Source organism: Lithobates pipiens, unplaced genomic scaffold, assembly GCF_037356315.1.
Source record: "Lithobates pipiens isolate NorthernLeopardFrog02 unplaced genomic scaffold, aLitPip1_a1.2 Scaffold_27, whole genome shotgun sequence".
NCBI lineage: Eukaryota > Metazoa > Chordata > Amphibia > Anura > Ranidae > Lithobates > Lithobates pipiens.
This window is the reverse complement of record NW_027507788.1, coordinates 153,640,019-153,663,016: the sequence shown is the minus strand read 5'-3', so window position 1 is coordinate 153,663,016 and position 22,998 is coordinate 153,640,019. Positions and strand designations below refer to the sequence as shown.

The following is a 22,998-nucleotide window of genomic DNA, read 5'->3' as shown; positions in this document are numbered from 1 at the left end:
TGGTCAAAATCGCCTCTCCTTGGTGGAAGGTTAAGTGAATATATACCCTTGACTTTCATGTCTGTTGAGTTTCCTTTCTGGAATTGGACAAAGTATCTTGCCACGGGCTTATCGGGGTGATTTTCAATAATTTCCCTCATGTATTCACCCAAACGTATTCTCAACTGGTGTTTGGTTTTTCCAATATAGATTTGTTACGGGGAAGTGTTGGCATGTAGATAACTTTAGTTGTAGCACAATTGATAAGATCCCTAATCTGTAAACTTTGTTTAATTTGCAAGTCATGTAAAGTTGCCGTTCTGTGAACATACGGGCAAACCTGGCAGTGCCCACGGGGGCACGTCCTCTTCTTGGTAATTGTGATAGCCACGTTCTTTCTGTCGTTTTTGTGTATTCAGAACATTTTGGGGTGTTGCCCAAATTTCTGGCTACCATTTTGGGGGTTGGTCCCCCTATTTGGGCTATTCCTTGTGTATTGGTAAGTATCCCTCAATGATTTTGACGCCCTGTGTTGAATTGTTATTCTTACAAGGCCCAGTTCTTGCACTAGTAACCATAGTTAACCACCATGTCTTATATTTTTTAGGAATAAAGTGTTCTGTGTCGTGTTTTCTGTCATTCTATAAGCCCTTGGCCCCCCCCCGTTTGGTATTCCAGCCTGACCATGACCCAAAACACACGGCCAAGGCATCAAGGGAGTGCCTCAAGAAGAAGCACATTAAGACACTGGAGTGGCCTAGCCAGTCTCCGGACCTTAATCCCATAGAAAATATGTGGAGGGAGCTGAAGATTCAAGTTGCCAAACGTCAGCCTCAAAACCTTAATGCTTTGGAGAGGCTCTGCAAAGAGAAGTGGGACAACATCCCTCCTGAGATGTGTACAAACCTGGTGGCCAGTTACAAGAAACATCTGACCTCTGTGATTGCCAACAAGGGTTTTGCCACAAAGTACTTAGGGTTGTCTTGCAAAGGGGTCAATACTTATTTGACTCATTTAAAATACAAATCAATTGATAACTTTTTTGAAATGCGTTTTTTTTGTTTTTTTTGTTCTGTATCTCGCTGTTAAAATAAACCTACCATTAAAATGTATAGACTGATCATTTTGTCAGTGGGCAAACGTACAAAATCAGCAGGGGATCAAATAATTTTTTTTTTTTCTCACACTAAGTAAAATTTTATATATATATATATATATATATATATATATATATATATATATATATATATATATATATATATATATATATATATTTTTTTTTAAGCCAGCAGCTACAAATACTGCAGCTGCTGGCTTTTAAAATAGTGACACTTACCTGTCCAGTGCGCCCGCGATGTCAGCGCCCGCGATGTCGGCACCCGAAGCCGATCTCTCGATCGTCTCTCGGGTGCTGCCGCCGCCATCTTGGGTATGGGAATCAGGAAGTGGAGCCTTTCGGCTTCATTTCCCGGTTCCCTACTGCGCATGCGCGAGTCGCGCTGCGCAATGAGGATGGACCCGCTGCCTCTGGTATCTGTGTGTTTCCCAGCAGGCAGCGGGGGACTTTCAGAAAGGGGCGTAATCTACGCCCCTTTCCGCAGAGAGCTATCCAGGAAGTGGGTGCAGATACCTGTACTGTACAGGTATCTGCACCCCCCTCCCCCCTGAAAGGTGCCAGTTGTGGCGCCGGAGGGGGGGGGATTCCAATGAGCGGAAGGTCCACTTTAGGGTGGGCCTCCGCTTTAAAGTGGAACTACACTGCATCTAGCACCACAAGCCAAAACCACTTTTTCAGCTCCTTTTTGAAATTCAAAGCAAACTGAATGGATGAATATATATATATATTCATCCATGTCCCCATAATTAATTTTACAGAGAAATCACTTTGTAAACACCCCTAGCATTTTTGGCTGTGGCCATCTTGGGTAAGGGAGGATGATTCATGCAGCATTTACTTCCTGGAATCCATCTGCCCTTACCTCCACCATACAAGCAGCATAGTTGCCAACATTGTAAAAAAAAAAAAAAAAGGCGGAGTTGTATTATAATTAGGGGCGGGGCATACGGTTATAGGTGTGGCATAGGAAAGGGTGAAAATGCGGCGCACAGGCCGTGGCAAAATATGGGCGTGGTTTACGTAAAATAGTGGGTGTGGCTTGCATGTGGCGTGACTCAAAGGGGGTGTGGTTAGTGTCTGAGATGAATGGAGAGGGAAAGGGGGGGGGTGGAGGGACAGCAGCCCCCCGATTCTACACCACAATAGCAATGTGTTTTCCAGAGTTTGACAATCGGCAGATAAAGATACTCCAAATACCTGGTGTTGGCGCTTCAATCATCCCGGCACCATGATTGTTATGGTGTCAGGATGATTGAAGCGCATTATTTCTATTATTACATTGTAATATGAAATGAAATCATTCAACTCGCCATAATGCTGAATCAGTGGGAGCCATGAGCGCGTCACTAGCCACGTTGCCTGCCATCGGGTGCCCCCAGCAGGGTCCCCTTCCTTACATCGGGTGCCCCCAGCAGGGTCCCCTTCCTCACATCGGGTATCCCAAGACTGGCCCCTCTGACATCCCGTCATTGCCACGCGGAGACTTTGAACCGTGGCGCCGCCCACTGCACTTCTCTATTGAAGACCAGCTTCTGGTCTTCTTAAAAATGGCGGCCAGCGGAGATAAACGGGAAATTTGAATTTCCCGGGACGAATGTCCTGGGAAATTCGGGACCGTTGGCAACTATGACGCAGGAGGGCCAGCCTAGCTGAGAAAACCCCTCTCCAAAGACCTTATTAAGCCTTTGGCTTATACAATGTCTGCTTGTTAAGTTAATGATGTTTGTTAAAATTCTCAAATAACTTCTTTGAAGAGGCATGTGTTTTTATGTGGCCCTTCTGCAAGTATCCAGTTGTTTGATGCATTTTATTAATGTCCGCTTTTCCTCCCCAGGTGGCTCACTTACAAAGTTGGCATACTATTCTACTGTTCAGCATAGGGTAGCCAAGGTCAGGTCTTTTGATCACACAGGAAAGGTAAGCAATTTTCTTGTCTTTTACACATTTTGTTATTGTTGAGGTGTGTGTGTGTGTGTGTGTGTGTGTGTGTGTGTGTGTGTGTGTTTGTTTTTTTTTTTTGTTTTTTTTCCCCCTAGTTGTACTTGTATTGTTGCTGACACACATAGCTTCCGCATCAGTCAGATAAGATCAGCCTTTCTCAACATTTTCTAACAGAGAAAACCTTGAAATAAATGTCTCAGAAAACCCTGGCTTATGATTACTATAGCTGCAGCTTGCAGTGAATTTTGAGGCTTATTTATAGAAAATAAGACCTGCATCTTACATTGGTAGTCAGGTTAAAGAATGCCTCTTACATGAGTTGTCAGGCAGAAGAATGTCCCTTACACTGGTGGTGGATGGGAAGAACGTCCCTTCTCTCACATAGAGTTGCAAGATCATTGCTGTCGCTGGTTACTTATCTGGGAGTCAGAAATTGCTCAATGCTTAAGGAACTCCTAGTAACTCTTGGAGGAACCATATGATCCACAGGACCTTAGTTGAGAGTCTGGATTAGCTGGGAACATTTTTAGCCTTTTCTCTCTCCTTTTTTTTTTTTTTTTTTCTTCTCATACAGAACAGCAAGTGAACGGCTAACCACTCTATATTTGAAATGCTTTCAGTATATAATCACTTATTTAGTGACTTCGAAATGGTGTTCAGGAGTATTGTGATTCACCCAGCCATTGCTGTGGAGCCAGCAAGATGACTGTTTTTCTGATTCCAAAATACATTTTTTTTTTTTTTATGTATATTTCGTTTAAGAAAAAAAAAAAAATAGGTATGCAAAATCATTACTGAGCAGGCTGGAGGTGAAAATGTGACCTGGAAATCTGCAAATCTGAAGCAGGAAATTAACCAATGCAATTGTGCTGTACAGTATGTGTTTTGGACAGTATATGTGTTTTGGATGTCCATGCAACGCACAATAGCGGTTTTATTCCAACGAGGCACAAGCTAGTCAGCCTCACAAGCTTGTACCTTGTTGAAATAAAACCGCTATTGTGCATTCACCTTTCAAGACCTGTGAGTGCCGCTCTTCTGTTTTATATGCACTACAGTATTCGCTGTGCAACCGGCCCATTTATTTTTTATTTAATTCTTGATTTGTGTGTGTGTGTGTGTGTGTGTATATAACATAAAAATATATATAATATACACACACACACAATACTTTTTTTTTATTTATTTTTTGATGACTACAATGTTACTATTAGCTATTTATTTTTTTTGTTTTTGTTTTTTTCCCCTCAAAGGATGCAGATCGAAAATTGTTATATGAAATTTCAGAGCAGGAAGAAATTACAGCTCGACTTCATTTCATAAAATTTGAGAACACATACATAGAAACCTGCCTGAACTTTATTAAAGATCATTTAGTGAATACAGACACAAAAGTTATCAAGGCAACAGGCGGAGGAGCCTACAAGTTCAAAGACCTCATAGAGAAAAAATTGGGGTTAAAGTGAGTATTGCTCCATAGCAAAGGAACGTCTTCTGTTGAATTTCGAGTTTACAGACAATGCCTTGTGTCACGCGTTTTTTTTTTTTTTTTTTTTTTTTTTTTTTTTTATAGAGCAAAGTGCTTGAGAAATTCAGTACAGCTAAGCCGATTTATTACAGTGACAGTAGTTGGCAATGAGCAGACTCCATTTTTTTACAAGCTATAGTTTTGTATAATAATCAGTCTTTAACTTCATAATAACGTGCTTGGCTTTAGGTTCACTTGTTCTTTGACCTGGAAGCAACTGGCTGAGTTGTTGATTATATGCTTTATGAATGCACAGCCATCATATTATGCCACTCCTATCACAAAAGGTATTTGCTGACCACAAGGTCAACACTACAACTATGTCTAGTCCCAGTAGCTGAAGGAGTGTAAAGGCAGGCCATGCATTATGCAATTTTCTTTTCTTCAAGTATTGCTTAGTTCCTCCAGCAACACGGTCAGTGTTGATGGGGGAATTCCTCCCGCTGGGCTGTTGGGTTCTGACAGTGGGAGTTTTCCCAGCCATCAGAAGAATACGATCAATGTTGGCAGCTATAGCCGCCAGCAGTGATCAAATGAAAAGGTTTGAAAGGAAGGTTATACTTGAAGTCGATCGATAGATCAATTTCAGTACAACCAGTGTGCCCACCAATGGATTGAAATTTGTCCAGTTCCTGCTGAAGTAGCTGAATTTGAATCAGCCTATGGCCAGCTTAAAGGTAATTTGTAGCAAAACTTGAAGCTGCTTGCACATATTACAGCCCGATTGAGTAGTTTCTGTACAATTTTTATTAGACTTGCCAAAAACTGTGATGTTGGGGAATTCCTCGGTCCATTCACTTTACCCGATCACGTAGGCCATCGCAGTACATAGTTGTAGATTCATTTTAACCACTTCCTGCCCAAGGACGTCATATGACATCCTGGACTTTCATTGGGAATATTTGAATGATGCCTGCAGCTATAAAAAAAATAGAATAAAAAATAATTTAAAACACCCTGTCCCCGGTAGCTCGCGCTCAGAAGTGAACACACAGTAGTCCCGCCCACATATGTAAACGCCGTTCAGACCACACAGGTGAGGTATCGCTGTGTGCGTTAGAGTGCGATCATCAATTCTAGCACTAGATCTCCTCTGTAACTCTAAACGTGTAACCTGTAAAAAAAAAATTTAAAGCGTCGCCTATGGAGATTTTAAGTACTGAAGTTTTGGCATCATTCCATGAGTGTGCGCAGTTTTAAAGCATGACATGTTGGGTATCTATTTACTTGGTGTAACATCATCTTTCACGTTGTATGAAAAAATTGTGCTAACTTTACTGTTTTGATTTTTAAATTGTGACACTTCCCCCCCCCCCCCCCCCCAAAAAAAAGCACGTTTGAAAAATTGTTGCGCAAATACCATCCGATATAAAAAGTTGCAATGACCGCCATTTTATTCCCTAGGGCGTCTGCTAAAAAAAATATATATATTCTTAGTCCTTTTCTAGCAAAAAAAAAAAGATTTATTTTTTAATCGATGAATCAACTAATTTCGAGTAATTATATTGCACATACAGATCCAACTACTTTTTAGCTGATCTCCAAGCATTGCAACTCTGCATTAGTCAGTGGTAAATGTGGTATAAACTATATACAATCACCCGGCACTAGTTAGTTTCCACAATCCATGACTTAACTTCACAGTTCACACTATACGTTTTAAATTCAAACTGTAGCACTGACGTAAGTCATTTTTATTTTCCACAGTAGCGTGACAATCCCTCCACCTCCGGTCTAAGTAATCGCTGTCACGTTATGGCATGAACCCCTGTGCAAACAGGTGGTCATGCAAGCGGATATCAAAAGGTTTAACACGGACCATAAACTTCTCTCGTGTCTCCTTGGATCTCGGCAAGAATGCCAGGTCATGGGTAGAAAGAAAGTGCTCACCGCTTGAGTATAAGATTACATTTTTGTGTTCAAACACAAATTACTCACATAAAGATACTAAAAACACAGCGTGTAAAGCCAACAATCGTGTTAATTCCATAGGGCAGCAGCGGGTGATGTCATATGTACTTTGACGTGTCTGTCCGTGACGTCACCGGATCTTCTACGGAACTCCCTGAGGAAGCCGGCGGAGAGTTTTGGATTCCCAATCAAAAGAATTTTGATTGATCAAAAAAATTTATAGATTAATCGAGGAATTTATATTTAATTTTCACAGCCCTAATTTTTACATAAAGAGGAGGAGTGCCAGAATAAGCTCGGTATGGAAGTGGTTCCACCTTGTGGCAATGCCTGGGCTTGCCGCTACCAGAAAGTGGTAGCACATAAGTGCTATTCCTTCTCGCTTCCACGGTTTGGTGAAGAAAAATGTGATGTATCCATGTAGCAGCAGCTGGCCAATCAGCACTGTCATGCAGGCATCCATAATGTGGGGTACAACAGTTTGTATTATAGGGCTTTCCTTTTCCCTGCAGCAGAATGGAGCTGTAGTTAGTGAAAGAAATGCAAGCACGTGCTTTTGTGGAGGTCTAAATTGGTAAATCTTTTGCTTTTGAACTGAATTGGTAAAACACACATTTTACTTTAGAGACACTATTACTTTGCCTATTCATGGCAAAAAAGACCATGTGTGTAAATATGCCCCAAACCACTGCTCTCTTTTCTGCAATTTCTGCTGCTCCTTCCTTTTTATTGCAGCCCCACCAAAATGGCCTGTTTTGTCTGGTTTTGGAGCCTAGAGGGATCAGTGATGTTAACCTTCCCCAGATCCAAGCACTACGTATGAAATGAGGTTACATGCTCCTCCATATCATGTGTTTCTGGGTATTTTTGCCAGCTGAGATAGGGGAAGGAATGGTGATGTATTGCTGAAGTTGGATCAGCGGGTCGGCGGGGGCCGTTTACAGACACTGTCAGTTTTCCACTAATTTTTTTATTTTATTTGTTTTATATAAAGTGTAAGAGGAGGCTAGATGAATTAGATTTCTAAATACAGTTTACCCCCTGTTCCTTCACATTTTGTCCATCGAATATTAGTAATTTTGTTGAGCAATTCATTCTAATACTGCTCTGCTTTTTATATTTCACTCCAACCACAGTCAGCAGGTTGGAGGAGGGAGCGTGAACCAAGCACCAACGAATTGGTTCAAAAGTCCATTTATCTTTAATTCTTGACAATGATATTCCAACCAATGGGATAAGGTAGCCAATGTGTTTTAGGATCTGCTTTCATCGGGGTTCAGAAATGGTTGCTAGAGTTGTACTGTGGTCAAACCTTCTGGACGGGTATCCTCTTCTACTGGTGGCTGACCCATTCAGAGCACTGTTACATGATCTCTCAGGCCTGGAGGGCATGAAATAAATCGTGTTAGGGTGTTTTTCTTGTGTACGCACCTCCCCTGAAAATTTAAGTTCAGCTTTCCTTTGAACAAAACCTATTTTGAGAAGAATGCATAGGCTTTCTTTCTGAAAATGTTAGTCTACCTGGCTGTCATGTTGACCCTCTGGTTTTGGTTTGGTTACTTTTTCTATGCAACTTATAACAACCATATTTAACATCAGGAGTTCTGACATTACTTGCAATATGCCTAGTCTGAGCCATTGACCTAAGGTGTTGAAGACGGAGGCAGCAATGTGCCTGTACAGTTTAAAGGAAAATGCTAAGAGGTGGCCACCTTCACTCAAAATTTCATCTCAAAAAGATCAGTAAATGATCGTATGAAAAATTCAACTTTTTCCTTTTTTAGGAGTTGGGACTGCCTCTTACTGGCTGGATGATCTCCTCCTCTAACCACTTAAGGACCACCTCATGCCGATGTACATCGGCAGAATGGCACGGCTGGGCACAAGCATGTACCTGTACGTGGCTTTTTAAGTGCCCAGCCGTGCTCCGTGGCTGTGGGACCAGCGGACCCGATCACCGCTGGTGTCCCGCAAAGAACGAGGAGAGGTCTGTGTAAACAAACCTCTCCCCATGCTTCCCTGTGTGGCTGTCACCGATCGTCTCTTGCCCTTTATAGGGAAGGACGATCAGTGACATCACATGCCAGGCCACGCCCCCTACAATAAAAAAAAAACCTAACACCTACACTGCCCCCTTGTGGTTAACTCCTTCACTGCCATTGTCAATTACACAGGAATCGGTGCATTTAAATAGCACTGATTTGCTGTATAAATGACAATGGTTCCAAAAATGTCCGATGTGTCCGCCATAATGTCGCAGTCACAATAAAAATCGCTGATCACCGCCATTACTAGTAAAAAAAAATATTAATAAAAATGCTATAAAACTATCCCCTATTTTGTAAATGCTATAACTTTTGCGCAAATCAATCAATCGCTAATTGCGATTTATATATTTATATATATATATATATATATATATATAAATCGCAATTAGCGATTGATTGATTTGCGCAAAAGTTATAGCATTTACAAAATAGGGGATAGTTTTATAGCATTTTTATTAATATTTTTTTATATATATTTTTATATATATATATATACGTATTGGCCTAAACTGAGGGGGGAAATTTATTTTTTATTTTTTGGGGATATTTATTATAGTAAAAAATATTATTTTAAATATTATTTTAAATATTATATAAAAAAAAAAAAAAAAAATTGTCGCTCTATTTTTGTTTATAGTGCAAAAAATAAAAACCGCAGAGGTGATCAAATACCACCAAAAGAAAGGTCTATTTGTGGGGGAAAAAAGACGCCAATTTTGTTTGGGAGCCACGTCGCATGATCGATGGGTGGTTACTTTTACTTAGAGAGGCTTTGGAACTTGGGATGAACTGGGCCAAGCTTAAACATCTGAATCTACTAATGCTTTTGAGGTTTTCACTGAAGGATACGTTTTTTTTTTTTTTTTTTTTTTTTTTTTTTTGAAAGTCAATGACAAGGAATAAATATGCCTAGATCAGGAACATATAAAGAAAAATTTGCAAAGTTAGTGCATAAAGGATGACTGCCCTGAAGACTGCAGCTTCAGAAATAAACAGTAGCATGGGTTGTTAGCGCCTGGGGCAAGGCCATGAATTTGCACCCCCCCTTCCTTTTCTACAATGGTACTGACCAGCCTGATTCCTACACTGACCACTACACTAACCTACCTGCTTCCTATACTGACCTACCTGTCCACTATCCTGACCACTACACTGTCCCCTACAGCAGGGGTCATCAACCCCCGGCCCACTACCGGGCCATGGTCCTTCTGCAGGTGGGCCGCGGGTGCAGGCGGCCACAAGAGACATGCTGGGCTACCGGCATGAGAGCACTGGGTGGATGGAAGAAGCGAGCGGGCGGGCAAGCAGAGATGATATCATCTCTCTCCGCCCCCTCTGCATCACCGCTCTTCCGCCCTCAAAGCCAGTGCTCTGTCTCAGTGTTGGAGGTGCAGCGGGGAGCAGAGAGATGACATAATCTCATACTGCCTGCCCACATCACCGCTCTCCTGTGGCTCCTCGGTGTGTGAAAACGTATATATTGCTTGTTCAGTGGCGCAAATTGCCTGCCCCCCCGGACAGCTAATCGGTAATGTCAAAAGGGTGGCGCCAGAGACTGGCAGCCGAAGGAGTCCCGGACCCTCCCTCTGCCAGATGAGACCAGCTGCAGCATGAGGAGAGAGACACCCTGCAACACAGAGATTTGACGTCATCAGTGACAGGTGAGCTGTGTGTGGGAGTACAGGTGAGGTGTGTTGGGACTTATAGTTCACCCCCTCAGCTGTCTGCCTGACATACCACAAGGGGCGCTCCACTCACTCCGCATCTGGTGAGAGGCAACGTGGCAGGTGGCAATCCACATCTTGTGGCAGGTGATGTGGCAAGTGACATTCCGCATCTGGTGACAGGCAGTGTGGCAAGTGACTATACACATCTAGTAGCAGGCGACAGTGGCAAGTGACACACACAGGGCTCCCACTGATTCTACAGTAGGGCGAGTTGAACTATTTCATTTATTACTGCAATGTAATAATGGAAATAATGCTCTTCAATCACCCCGACACCAGATCAAGCATGGTGCCATGATGATTGAATCACTAACACCAGCCATTGCCCGTGAAAAATCGTGACCGGTCCTTGGCATAATTTTTCATCCACACAGCCAGTCCCCGGTGCCAAAAAGGTTGGGGACCACTGCCCTACACTACACTGTATACACCACACTGACCACTACACTGTCCACTGCACTGATTACTACACTGCACACTACACTTATACTGACACCAGCCTTTTTTTTTATTTTATTTTTTATACTGACTTTAACTGCTAGTCTTATCTCTCCGTCATCTGAAGGCTGGCTGCTCCCTCTCTCCCCAGACCGTATCCACCCCCTCACCTGCAGCTTGTAGCTTCCATCAGTCTAGAGGAGAGGAGGGAGCCTGGAGGAGGTAAAGGCAGCAGCAGCGTTCACAATGAGGTGGTGGCGGAGGTGGGACTCCAGTCACTAGCGGCCGCCATCGCAGATTGGCCAGCCCCACCGCACATGACCCCATTCACCGAATCACAGGGTGCCAGCCGCAGTTGAGCTCAGGGACACAGGAAGTAAACATTAGGGGGACTGAGCCGGCAGTGGCGCACACTTTTGGGGGGAATTTAATAAAAAAATAAGACAGTAAAGTTACCCCATTATAATTTTTTTTTTTTATATTGTGAAATATGTTACGCCGAGTAAATTAATGCCCAACATGTCATGCTTCAAAATTGCGCCCGCTCATGGAATGGTGACAAACTTTTACTCTTTAAAATCTCCATAGGCAACGTTTAAAAAAAAATTCTACAGGTTGCACGTTTTGAGTTACAGAAGGAGGTTTAGGGCTAGAATTATTGCTCTCGCTCTACCGATCACGGCGATACCTCACATGTGTAGTTTGAACACCGCTTTCATATGCAGGGCAGGACAGGGCGCGTTAAAAAAAATTTTTTTTTCTTGTTTTGACTTTTATTTTTTATTTTTTCACTGTTCTTTTAAAAAAAAAAATTGTGTCACTTTTTTATTCCTATTACAAGGAATGTAAAAATCCCTTGTAATAGAAAAAAGAATGACAGGTTCTCTTAAATATGAGATCTGGGGTCAGAGAGACCTCAGATCTCATATTTACACTAAAATGCAATTTTAAAAAAAAAATTGTCATTTGAAAATAAATAAAATGTCCCTCCAAGAGCTATGGGCAATGACTTGGAGACAGGTGGGTGCGGCTATCTTCCCCTCACTCATCTCCATGTCAGGCCAGGGACAGGTCCAGATCGCCGCTACGGACCTGGCTCCTAATTTTTTTTTTTTTTTTTATCTGGCTCCTAGATTCCAAGCAAATTTGTCAAGCCCTGAGTTAGTCATTTCAGCTCTTGCATATCTATATTGACAGGCTACTTTTAAAGCTGAACTTTGGGCACAAAAATATAATTTTACATTAGCCATAAAGGATATAAATCTTTTGTGTACATGTAATGCATTTTTTTTTTTTACCCAAATATTACCTTGTAAAAGTTGTTGGCACATAGCCTGTGCAAAGCTGTAGGAAGGGCCTAGCGAGTCCACCTACTTTAGGCTGCCTGCAGAAAACTATAGAAGGGGCGGAGATGAGACCAGTCACCCTGCATAAGGAATGAGTGACAGTGACTGGTCTTTATTTCAGGATCTCCAGCACAGAAGCAAAGTTTCACACTTTGATTACTACACACATCTGGAAGAAAACACACAAAACCCACCGGTATTCAAGCATACAAATGGCTTTTGTATTTGGAAAATATTTGCTCATCTTGGAGTTCAGCTTTAACATCAAGGGTTATTCCACCCAGTTGCACACTTTCCCTTTTTCCCCACTTTTTTTTTTTTTTTTTTTATATGGAAAGCTACTTTTAATTTTTGATTTGATGCCTTGGTTGTTTGTAAACTGGAACAGATGGTGAACAATAAGTTTAGTTGATTATAACATGGAAACAATAGAGCATCTTGGCACTTCATAAGGGGAAGCTATATTTAAAGAGTATAAAATAAAGTTATTCCTAATGTGTTTGTAGCTTTGTATATTTATAGATTTGTTGCCAAAGAGTATTGACTTATTTTTCTCTTTTCCTAGAGTGGATAAGGAAGATGAAATGACCTGTCTTATAAAGGGCTGTAATTTTGTACTGAAAAATATACCTCACGAAGCTTTTGTCTATGTAAGGCATGCAGATCCTGAATTTCGATTTCAAACCACTCATCCCAACATCTTCCCATATTTATTAGTTAATATAGGTTCTGGGGTATCCATAGTCAAGGTGAGTTTGTTTTTTGTTTTGTTTTTCTTATTTTATTAGTAGCAAAATTGTAAAACTTCTTGGTGCAATGCAAGAAAGCCTTCCATAAACTAAATCATATAGGATGTATTAATGAATTTCTAAATCATATTCTCCCTTTTTTGCATTCTTTGAAAATCAAAGTGGGAAATCAATTGACTTGGGGGTCAAGACACTGTTACCTACTTTCTTCTTTATTTTTTATTTTTTTCTTTGAAATGTCTATGCCGTGATAACATACCACATCTTTTATTAACATTATTCTGAAAATTCTTCCTTTTTGTGTCAGGTAGAAACGGAGGACAAGTTTGAGCGGATTGGAGGAAGTTCAATAGGTGGGGGTACTTTCTGGGGACTTGGTGCTTTGCTCACAAAGACAAAGGTCAGACATTGCAAAAGAGTGCATTTTCTTTTGTTAAGACTTTGTTGCCTTATTAAACCTTATTCCGCAATTCCTGTATAGCATTTCGTGAGGCATTTTTTTTTCTTTTTAATTTCTTCTCTCTAAAATGAACCTATTTATCACCAACAGAAGTTTGATGAATTATTACAACTAGCTGCAAAGGGACAACATACGAATGTTGACATGTTGGTGAAAGATATATATGGAGGAGCGTACCAAATTCTCGGGTTAACGGGTGACCTGATTGCCAGCAGCTTTGGCAAGTCAGCCACAACAGACAAAGGTATGAGAGATGGGAACAAATCTGTTGCTTGGGGTTAGAAGGGAGGGTTATATCCTTGCAACTACTGGTGGGTCAGTTGTTGAAGGAAGAGTTTGATTACCCTAGTGTCCAGTCATTTGAATGTATGCACTTGTGAGACTAGAGGTTGTTTTGTATTGCCATGTAAACACAGGGGTGTCAAACTCCATTTTATCTCAGTCCACAGGAGCAGTATTGACACCCTCAAACGGCCGGTTGTACCTGGGGTGCATTAGAGTACATACAGAGTGCAGGGCTCAGGAGTGTGTTGTGCAGTAAGCAGCTGTTCCATGCTAACTCATGTAGGCATCATCCACGATTTCTGATAAAAACTAAGTTCCATCCAATTTATAATTTAAACCAAGTGGTATCCTAGTAGACAAATCTCATGCCTACATAAAATCCCAAAACCATTGCCTCCACGCGCTGAACATTTAACACCCTGAATAGCTTGAACCCTAAGGGCTGATGCATCCCCACCATGGAACTCATTAAAGTGGCATGCAACAATTCGTGGAATGGTTCTTTGCAATGTCACACAGGTGGTCTTGCAGTATGCAGTCTCGCAGGCACCTTGTCATACAATCTACATATTGGACCAAACGGCCTGTAAATCACATCTTTGGTATATTATATATTTGGTGTTCCAAAAGGATTTTCCAGTGTACACGATTAAAGTTAACATATTTTAATGTGAGAAATAATAATGGCGAAGTGCATGGTGTTCACATCAAAACTTTTCCCACCTATTTTGTGATTCATGCCCGCATAAGATATTATGCAAACATTGACCTAGTTTAATAGTAGTAAACCAGGTTAAAAGGACACACCCAACCAAAAACCCATAAGGTTTTCTTGTTTATCGGCCACATGAGCAAAACTCGTGGACAATACCTTCAGTTTGTTTCAGGTTTTTCTTTTCCCCCTTTCCACAGATTTAGTATTCTGCAAATTCTACATTTCTGATCTATTTTTTATTTTTTTCCGGGAACGAATTTTTAATGAAAATAAAATGCAAATACAAAAGTATCAGATAAATGAACTGACAATGTGTATACATTGCAAACATTTACAGGTGTAACTAACAGGGTGTACTGGTAATTCACCAACGTCATATGTCTCCACTTTGTATTATTAAGCAAAGTCTCTCGATGCATTGGTCATTTATACATATTTCAGAGTATGAAGCTTAGAATCTACATTTCGGCAATCAGATTAGGAGACTTTGGACGGACAAAATTGATATCATCTGTCTCAGTAGGTGGGATGAATAGGAAAATAGACAGTCGTCTAGGCTAGGGTGGTCAAGAGCTAAAGAAAGTCAGTCATCAGTATGAAAGAAAAAAAAAAGGGGGGGGGGGTGTAACCTGAAGGGAAATGACTAGGGGGAGGGATGGAAAGGGACAGATGGTGCGCTAAGGGAGGGGGAGGGGGGTTGTCCAAGGGTTTCGCCCTCCACCATTTTTCTAGTGAGAGGGGAGGGTTCCACGTAAGGGCCCCCCGATCAGCGGGAGCTTGATCTTTTCTATTTAGTGTATCCTTTGATCATGAGAACCTTTCTGAAGCCTATAATTCTAGTCAAAATGACGTGGGTACAGTTTTTGGTTCCCTGCAGAATAGGAGAATTTTGAGTCTGCAAAGAACAGTTTCCTCTTTGAACTAAACAGTCTGTCTACATTCCAGTCTAAGACACAGCTGGAAAGTTACGTAGTAAAGATAAAATTATTGTAAATAATATACATAAGTTGGTTTACTAAATGGGGTTGGGTTATTTCAGGTGGCTGAGATATAACTTCTCAGAGCTGTAGAATTGTGATACTCCAGACAGAGAAATATCTAGAATGACTAACTTATGCTGTCGTACAGTGAACCTAAACTCAAAAGTTAATGCAGTTTATACGTATAATTAATCTCCATCAAGTACTTAAAGCCTATACAAATTATTTTTGAAGCATGCTAAATAAATCCCATAGCCATAGATAACATTTTATGGACTCCCAATACTAAACACTTCCTTAAATGGGATGGGCATTTATTTAGGAAAGCTAATCTCATCCCACGCCACTATGGCCATCCTTTGCTTCATTTCCGCTGGGCTTTGGAGAACTGTGAAGTTTGCTTTTGTTGGTTGAACCAAGGATTTCATAAAATCTACAAGTTGCCTTCTATGCAGGGGAAGCAGATCCTTCCCTGCAAACTTTTATCACAAAGTCCCTCCTTCAGTAGGTTTTGCTACCTACTAGTCAAATTTTGTCCAAAGCACTCTTAAACTCACATCTTTGCCCCTCTACATTTTGCCTTTTCGAGCACCAGTGTTCAGGACACTTCTTGAGGGGAGGGTATAGTGTCTCAAATATATTCTTCCATCCCTGTATTTTGACTATTGCTACCAGACTATATGTAACCATGTGTAAAAGTGACCTGGACTTCCACTTGGGAAAAGGAGCATCACCTCTGAATCTGGGACTGTAGTGATATATCAGACTGATGTTTTAGAGGCTGTAATGCATTAGATATCCTGAAACCTATATGGTTGGGCTGTGAAATTTTAAATATTTTTTAAACTGTCTTAGTTTAATATACCCAGCACTAGGCAGAGCATTCACAAACATCCATATGAGATCCTTCAAGGGTTGAAGCTTGCACAGAACACCAAAAGAAATGGTTCACTTTCATTTTTACAACGGCTTTGCAAATGTTTGCAAAAGCTCAGTGGTCTGCTCAAACTACCATAGTCCAATTCAAGAATAAATGAAAATGACTCAATGAAAAGCTTGAGGTTTGTGCATAACTCCTGATCTCCCACATGATTTTGAATGACTTTTTGACAGATTTAGAGGGGCTTCCTTCAGTCCTGAGATCCTCCCCTCCCCTTCTCCATTACCCTCTCCCACCCTTCATATTTTGCTTCCTTTCTTGCTCCTATACCTTCTTTTTTTTTTTTTCCCTTTCTTTTCTTGTCTGAAGAGCTATATTCGTTGTTACATTCTATATGGTGGAAGGGCAGGGAGCATACGTGTATTCCCCAAATGTGTCTGAAACAGTGGAGGAAGTGGGCTCCATTCTGTGGATCAATAAAACTATAAATTATGACAAATGTATACTATCAACAAGTGAGGGGGGGGCCCATACCCAATGAATGGCACAGATGACATGTAAGACAGCAAGTATCCCCAAGGAATGGTTACAAAAAGGATCCAAAATGCATTGAAAATTAGGTGAGTGTCATATGATAATTACCTAGCTAACATGAAATGGGGGCAAGGAATGGGCGTGCAGCGTGCACAAGATGTGTTCAACAAAAGGACTTGCTGCCAACGAGAGGATGTTAAATGCTCCCAACATATCCAACGGGCCCTGCCCAGCATCATGCAGGCATGACGTCAAGTGGAGACGTCGAAGCTAGGATGGCAGGCGCTTCTCACTAAAACTCAGGAAGACCTCCCAATGGCAGCCAAGTTGGTAATGAAAGCATGCACCGCAGATCGACGTTGGATGATGTCAAATACACGAGTGCCAGCGTGGTGCCAATGCTCAGACGGACACACCCACCCAAATTCCCACATCCAACTGCAGATGGGTGGGAGGGAAATCGCAGCTCCAGGAGGAAACAGACACACTGGCCCAGCAATCAAACAATATTGCTCTACATACAGCAGACATATGAGTTTTAAAGGGATGGTTATCATTACCTTCCCTTTTACCCATTAAATATTTTCAAATTTTTGGTTTGCGACTGTTCCACTTTGACATCTCCATGTCTCCTTATAGATTCATGACGCATTTGCCCCATAAAGATTGTAGTTAGTCCATAAAACGTGTCAGGCTTACACAGATGCAATATGATCCAGATGGATCTACGGATTTCCTTAGCGATTTCTACTATGGAGGATTGTCTCCTTTTTTTTTGTTTTTCATCTTGGTTGTCATTGTACAATTTTACATGGTCTGATGAGTTTACTTCCTCTTTCATTCCCTGCAAAGGCAAAGCATAATGGACTACTATGCATCGCATAGTAGCCCATTATGTGTCGCTTACCTGACACAGGAGCCAGCGAAGTCGCCGCTGTCCCCTGTAGTCTGCCGCATCCATCTTGTTGGTGGGGTCTCGCAGCTCCGCCGCTGTCATTCGGCGAAGCCGCGATGACGTCACTCCCGCGCATGCGCACGGGAGCCGACACGCGCGGCAGCTCCGTCGCTGAGAATGCCGCGCTCAGTGCGCATGCATAGGTTTAGGAGATATTGCTTGGACCTACAGGTAAGCCTTAATCTAGGCTTACCTGTAGGTCAAAGTGGTTTGTAAGGGTTTACAACCACTTTAACATGTCCATATTTTTCATTTGTGGTTTGCAACATGTTTGTGTCCCTTTCATATAATCTGTACTGATTGTGATGTACTTATAATGCTATGGCAGACAATAAATATGTAATCCTATTGACCCATTTGACTAACCACAATATACTTGCCTCATTCAAAGTTCCAACCCCTGTGTACTAGACACAAGGCTAGAGATGCATGTTATCACGTGTCTCATATAAAGTCCCAAACCCCCCTCTTTTGCATATTTACAGGGGTATCCCTTTTTTTTTTTTTTTTTTTTTTTATTCCCTATCCTTTCTTTAATACGGCACAGTGTTTCTTTAAAGGGAACTGTTCAGTTCTGTACATTTTCAGAATTGGTGCTTTCAGCATATACCTTGACTGTCTACCACTAAACATCACTTGTCTGGGGGCTTTGGTAATAAGAGGATCTAATTTCCTCTTGGGTTAATGTTTAGGATCCTTTCAGATGAAGCGTGTCATCTGGGAAGTTGGAAACCCTGAACCAGACTTCCCTGTAATTCTCCTTCCAGTAATCTTCCACAATGACTCCTGGCATACAGTAATTCTTTCCAAATAATATTTACAGTATGCCCTTCTATTGTATCCATTCTTCTTTATTAAACCTCAAGGAATTGCAGCTGGTTAAAGCTTTTTAAACTCCCCACTTATGCCATTTTGAGGAAGTGGGAATCTTCTTTCAGATGTAAACTTCTTAGAAACGTGGGCAGTTCTTGCTGAGAAAATGGTGAAGAAATGCCTAAGTGTGTAACAACGATCAAACAATCAAGAGATGCTGGCACCTGACATTGTATTAAAATGTTACTCGAACGCCCCCAAGAGCTGTCATGGGTACAAGTGCCCTATTAGAATATTTCTCCCATATTTCTGTTCTGGTGGTAAAAAAAAAAAAAAAATGTGGATTTATCCTCACTTTCATTTCAGAATCCCCAAAAACACTCCAGCGCTCAGTGCAAGATGCTCCCAATGACACTTTGGTGCATAATGTTTCCTCAGGTACAGCCCTCCCACAGATCGGGGCATCTTCAGTAAACTGAAAGAAAAACAGACACGAGGGTGCAAGCTCCTCATGCATTACCACCAAACAAATTACTAAAACCCTATAGTCAAATAGATACTCACAAACGTAAAAGTAAAACCGACATGTAACAAAGCTGCTTCAGCCACAGATGATACATCCCATTATTACACCGTCTGGTTGGAAAGTTCACACGTTTTGGTAGACTTTCTCCCTTCCTCAGAGCTGAAGCAACAGTGTCAGTTAGAATGGTACTTTGGCTGCAAAGAGTGTTTGACTAGGTCCCTGTCCACTGACTTGCCAGATGATGCGAAGGCTTCTGGCCCTGGACCATTTGAAGTGTGATTTGACACTGTTGGTTCACCCCTGAGGAAGGGCGTGAGCCTTGGTGGTAATGCACTAGAAGCTGGTGCCCCCTTACGTGTGTTTTTTGCCATTCGCTTTCGTTTCTGGTAACCTTGGAGAGCACGACAACTGGGGAGAACAAACTTCCCTAATGGGGACACCGACCACAATAAAATGCATGACACGGGCTCTATCCCCTCACCACTCTATCCAAAAAAAAAACGGTTTGCATTTAAGTATAGGTTAAGTGGTCAGCTGTGGAAGATTCTTGGAAAGGGAATTGTTGGCAAGTCTAATTCAATATTTCTCTTATGTACCCTAGAATTCTCCAAAGAAGACATGGCAAAGAGCTTACTGCACATGATCAGCAATGACATTGGCCAGTTGGCGTGTCTGTATGCCAAACAGCACAACCTATCTCAGGTGTATTTCGGAGGCTTCTTCATTCGAGGTCATCCTGTCACAATGCACACCATCACCTACAGTATCAACTTCTTCTCTAAGGTGGGACTTGCACTATTAAGGGCTATAAAGAGCAATATTCTAGGCTTTAGCCCAGTTATTGCTGTGATGTGAATGATTTGAGCATCGCCGAGCCACAATTTGGCAGTGTCGGGGTGAATTATTTTGTATGAGTGGTAAAATAATTTGCTGCCATTCTCAAACTCCTTGACATGATCAGAAGTCTTTAAAAAGAAACTCCAGACTGATATAAAGGACACCTATAAATATAGCTTTGTATTTAAGCACATTATTATTCGTGTATTTTTAAAAGCAGCTAGTAAAAGTACTGAACTTTGGATTGCTATCAGGCCCTTGCAACTCCCTATACAGCAGCACCCAGACTTGGAGAGGGAGGGGCAGGACTGGGAGCCAATCAAGTGTGCTAATGTGCTAACAAAGGGCATGCTGATATGATCATTCTGATGGAGAGTAAAATGAGCAGAATGATGACCACATCAGTCTACTGTTGCTCTTTTACAGTCCATGCAGTAGGTTGGGGACAGAGGACACCACTATCCCTTCCACGGTCTATTCACATTTGTGTAAATATTTTATTATATCTTTTCATGTGATGACACTGTAGAAATTACACTTTACTACAAAGTAGTGAGTGCACAACTTGTATAACAGTGTAAATTTGCTGTTCTCTCATAATAACTCAACACACAGCCATTAATGTCTAAACCGCTGGCAACAAAACATTTGAACACAGGGGAGAGTGGGGCTACGCAAAAACCCCGGGACTTTTAAGGTGCTAAATATAATAAGTAGATATTGGCCGTAAATATATCATAAAGTAACAAATTTTACAAAATTATTCACACAGAAATAAAACTGATTATCCACATCAATGTTTTAGAAAAGACTAATAAAGTTGTTCACATTTATCACTTTGGAGTACACCACTCGACATGTTTCCCTCATCCGCGCTTCCTCAGGAGTTAAAGGTACACTTAGTGGATAAACTAAAAACAATAAAAGGATACAGATCAGTTATGTCCTACAGATGTCGTCATCAAATAATTATCTATTTAAGACAATTCAATGCTGATCATAGTATTCTATAAACAAATATAGATAATGTATATCGCAGTAATAGGAATATAGTAAATACAAGCGGTGTATAAATGTATGTTCATGTATGATCTTGCCTACATATGCCCATTTGCGACATAAGTTTTTTGGCAATAAAGCCACTAAAGAATGTTGAAACGGGGTCTTGGGCTGAACATCAAAGCGCCTGATTTGGGGGGGGGGGGGGGGGGGGGGGGCACAGAAAGGCTATTCCAGGTTAAACTGTAAAAATTTGACATTAGAACATTTAAATTTATATAGGAACAGAGTACATAAATTGTATGCGGTTACCTGAATAGTTAATATGGAATCAGCTCATTTTTCTGTTTACCAAATATCCATACTATTGGATGGGAGCCAACAGGGTCATACAGGATGGGTTTGTATTTATACCGCTAGTAAAACAGAGCCAAACGAGCGTATAGCTGCAAAGATATAGTTAAGCAGATATTGAGGGACAATCCGTCGTTGATCTCCAGCATATAAAATACATACTGAGACCACCACCACACAGCCCACCCCAAAATACCTGTAATTTGTTGAAATGGTTAATGGCTACCACATAGTGGGACAAAATACAGATATCCTCCTACTGGCGCATCTAGCAGAGGCAGAACAATAGGCGATCATTACAATCGCATATAAATAGCCTTACCAACCCGGCGGCGTCTGACGTCGCTGCGGACGAATTGTAAAGAGAGCGATCCTGGGAGGGGATTGGAAGGATAAATCAAGATGGAGCATACAGTGCCAAATCACTGGTACTGCGCATGCGTGCCATCCAACCAATTGAAGGTGAGGGCCAAAGTCCCTGGAAGTGATGTCACAACATCTCATCTTCAGTTCTGCGCATGCGTTTATACATGAGGCTGTAAATGGGAAGATGGGCATAAAGCAACTTCCTGTTATACCAGCGCCATCTTGAGTGCTGAAATCCATTGAGATTAAGGAAACCAAGACACTCGGCCACACTGTAGACAATATTCCTATTTCCCAACCCAAAGGGATTAACCCAATCTTTATATAAGCAGGCATAGTATTAGGGAGGCGGCTGATTATTCACCTCCACCACACACTGTGGCCCCGGGCGTCCGTGTGACCCACCCTCACTAAACGGCGCTATATCAGACAACCAAAGTTCCCCTCATTCAACTTTTTAAAGTTTAAGTTGTCCAATTAGAAAAATTAGGGCTCGGGGTATACAGATAATGCATGGACAATTGCGTCAATATCTATCATTTTATTATTGACGCAATTGTCCATGCATTATCTATATACCCTGATTCTTAAAAAAAATAAAAACAAAATTGAAAAAAAAATGTTTTACTCGCCTCTAAATACCTTTTTACTAGGGGGTCCCTCGCAGTCTGCCTTCTTCCTTGCCCGGGCTGGTGACATCACTTCCCCTCGCGCGGCACAGTCATCTGGGACCTGTCATGTGTCCCAGGTGTCTGTGCGGTGTATCACAGCGCCCTGCGCCGCTCGTGCATGCGCAGTGGGTGCCCGGCTGTGAAGCCACAGCCGGGTGCCCACAGTACGAATGACGGCGCTGCAAGCAGAGCAGGGAACGAGGGGGGGGGGGGGGCTTCGTTCCCCCGCATGACTGGACCCTGGGACAAGTAAGTGTCCGATTTATTAAGTCAGCAGCTGCAGTATTTTTAGCTGCTGAATTTTTAATTTTTTTTTTTTTTGGGGCACCCCACTTTAACGATATCTTTGCAGCTATACGCCGATTTGGCTCTGTTTTACTAGCGGTGTCTCGCATATAAATACAAACCCATCCTGTATGACCCTGTTGGCTCCCATGCAATAGTATGGATATTTTGTAAACAGAAAATTAGCTGACTCCATATTAACTATTCAGGTAACCGCATACAATTTATGTACTCTGTTCCTATATATTTTAATTTAAATGTTCTATTACCAGTAATGGGTGACATATTTTTTTTTTATGTCAAATTTCTACACAGTTTAACCTGGAATAGCCTTTCTGTGTGCCCCCCCCCCCCCCCAATCAGGCGCTTTGATGTTCAGCCCAAGACCCCGTTTCAACATTCTTTAGTGGCTTTATTGCCAAAAAAAAACGTTTGTGGGGCAAATGGGCATATGTAGGTAAGATCATACATGGACATACATTTATACACTGCTTGTATTTTTACTATATTCCTATTACTGCGATATATATTATCTATATTTGTTTATAGAATAC

The 22,998-nt window shown here is 41.5% G+C and overlaps 1 protein-coding gene across 3 annotated transcripts in view; it reads left to right on the top strand.

The window, feature by feature from the left end:
• PANK4 (pantothenate kinase 4 (inactive)) overlaps nt 1-22,998 on the top strand; it is a 112,902-nt gene that overhangs the window by 34,755 nt on the left and 55,149 nt on the right. For all 3 annotated transcript variants that reach the window (XR_013263231.1, XM_077457678.1, XM_077457679.1), the window contains exons 2-7: nt 2,931-3,013; nt 4,291-4,499; nt 12,601-12,784; nt 13,092-13,184; nt 13,335-13,488; nt 19,534-19,715. Coding sequence is in view for 2 of the 3 variants with exons in the window: in XM_077457678.1 (XP_077313804.1) it covers nt 2,931-3,013; nt 4,291-4,499; nt 12,601-12,784; nt 13,092-13,184; nt 13,335-13,488; nt 19,534-19,715 (905 nt within the window). In the remaining variant the exon portion in view is untranslated. The remainder of the gene's footprint in view (nt 1-2,930; nt 3,014-4,290; nt 4,500-12,600; nt 12,785-13,091; nt 13,185-13,334; nt 13,489-19,533; nt 19,716-22,998) is intronic.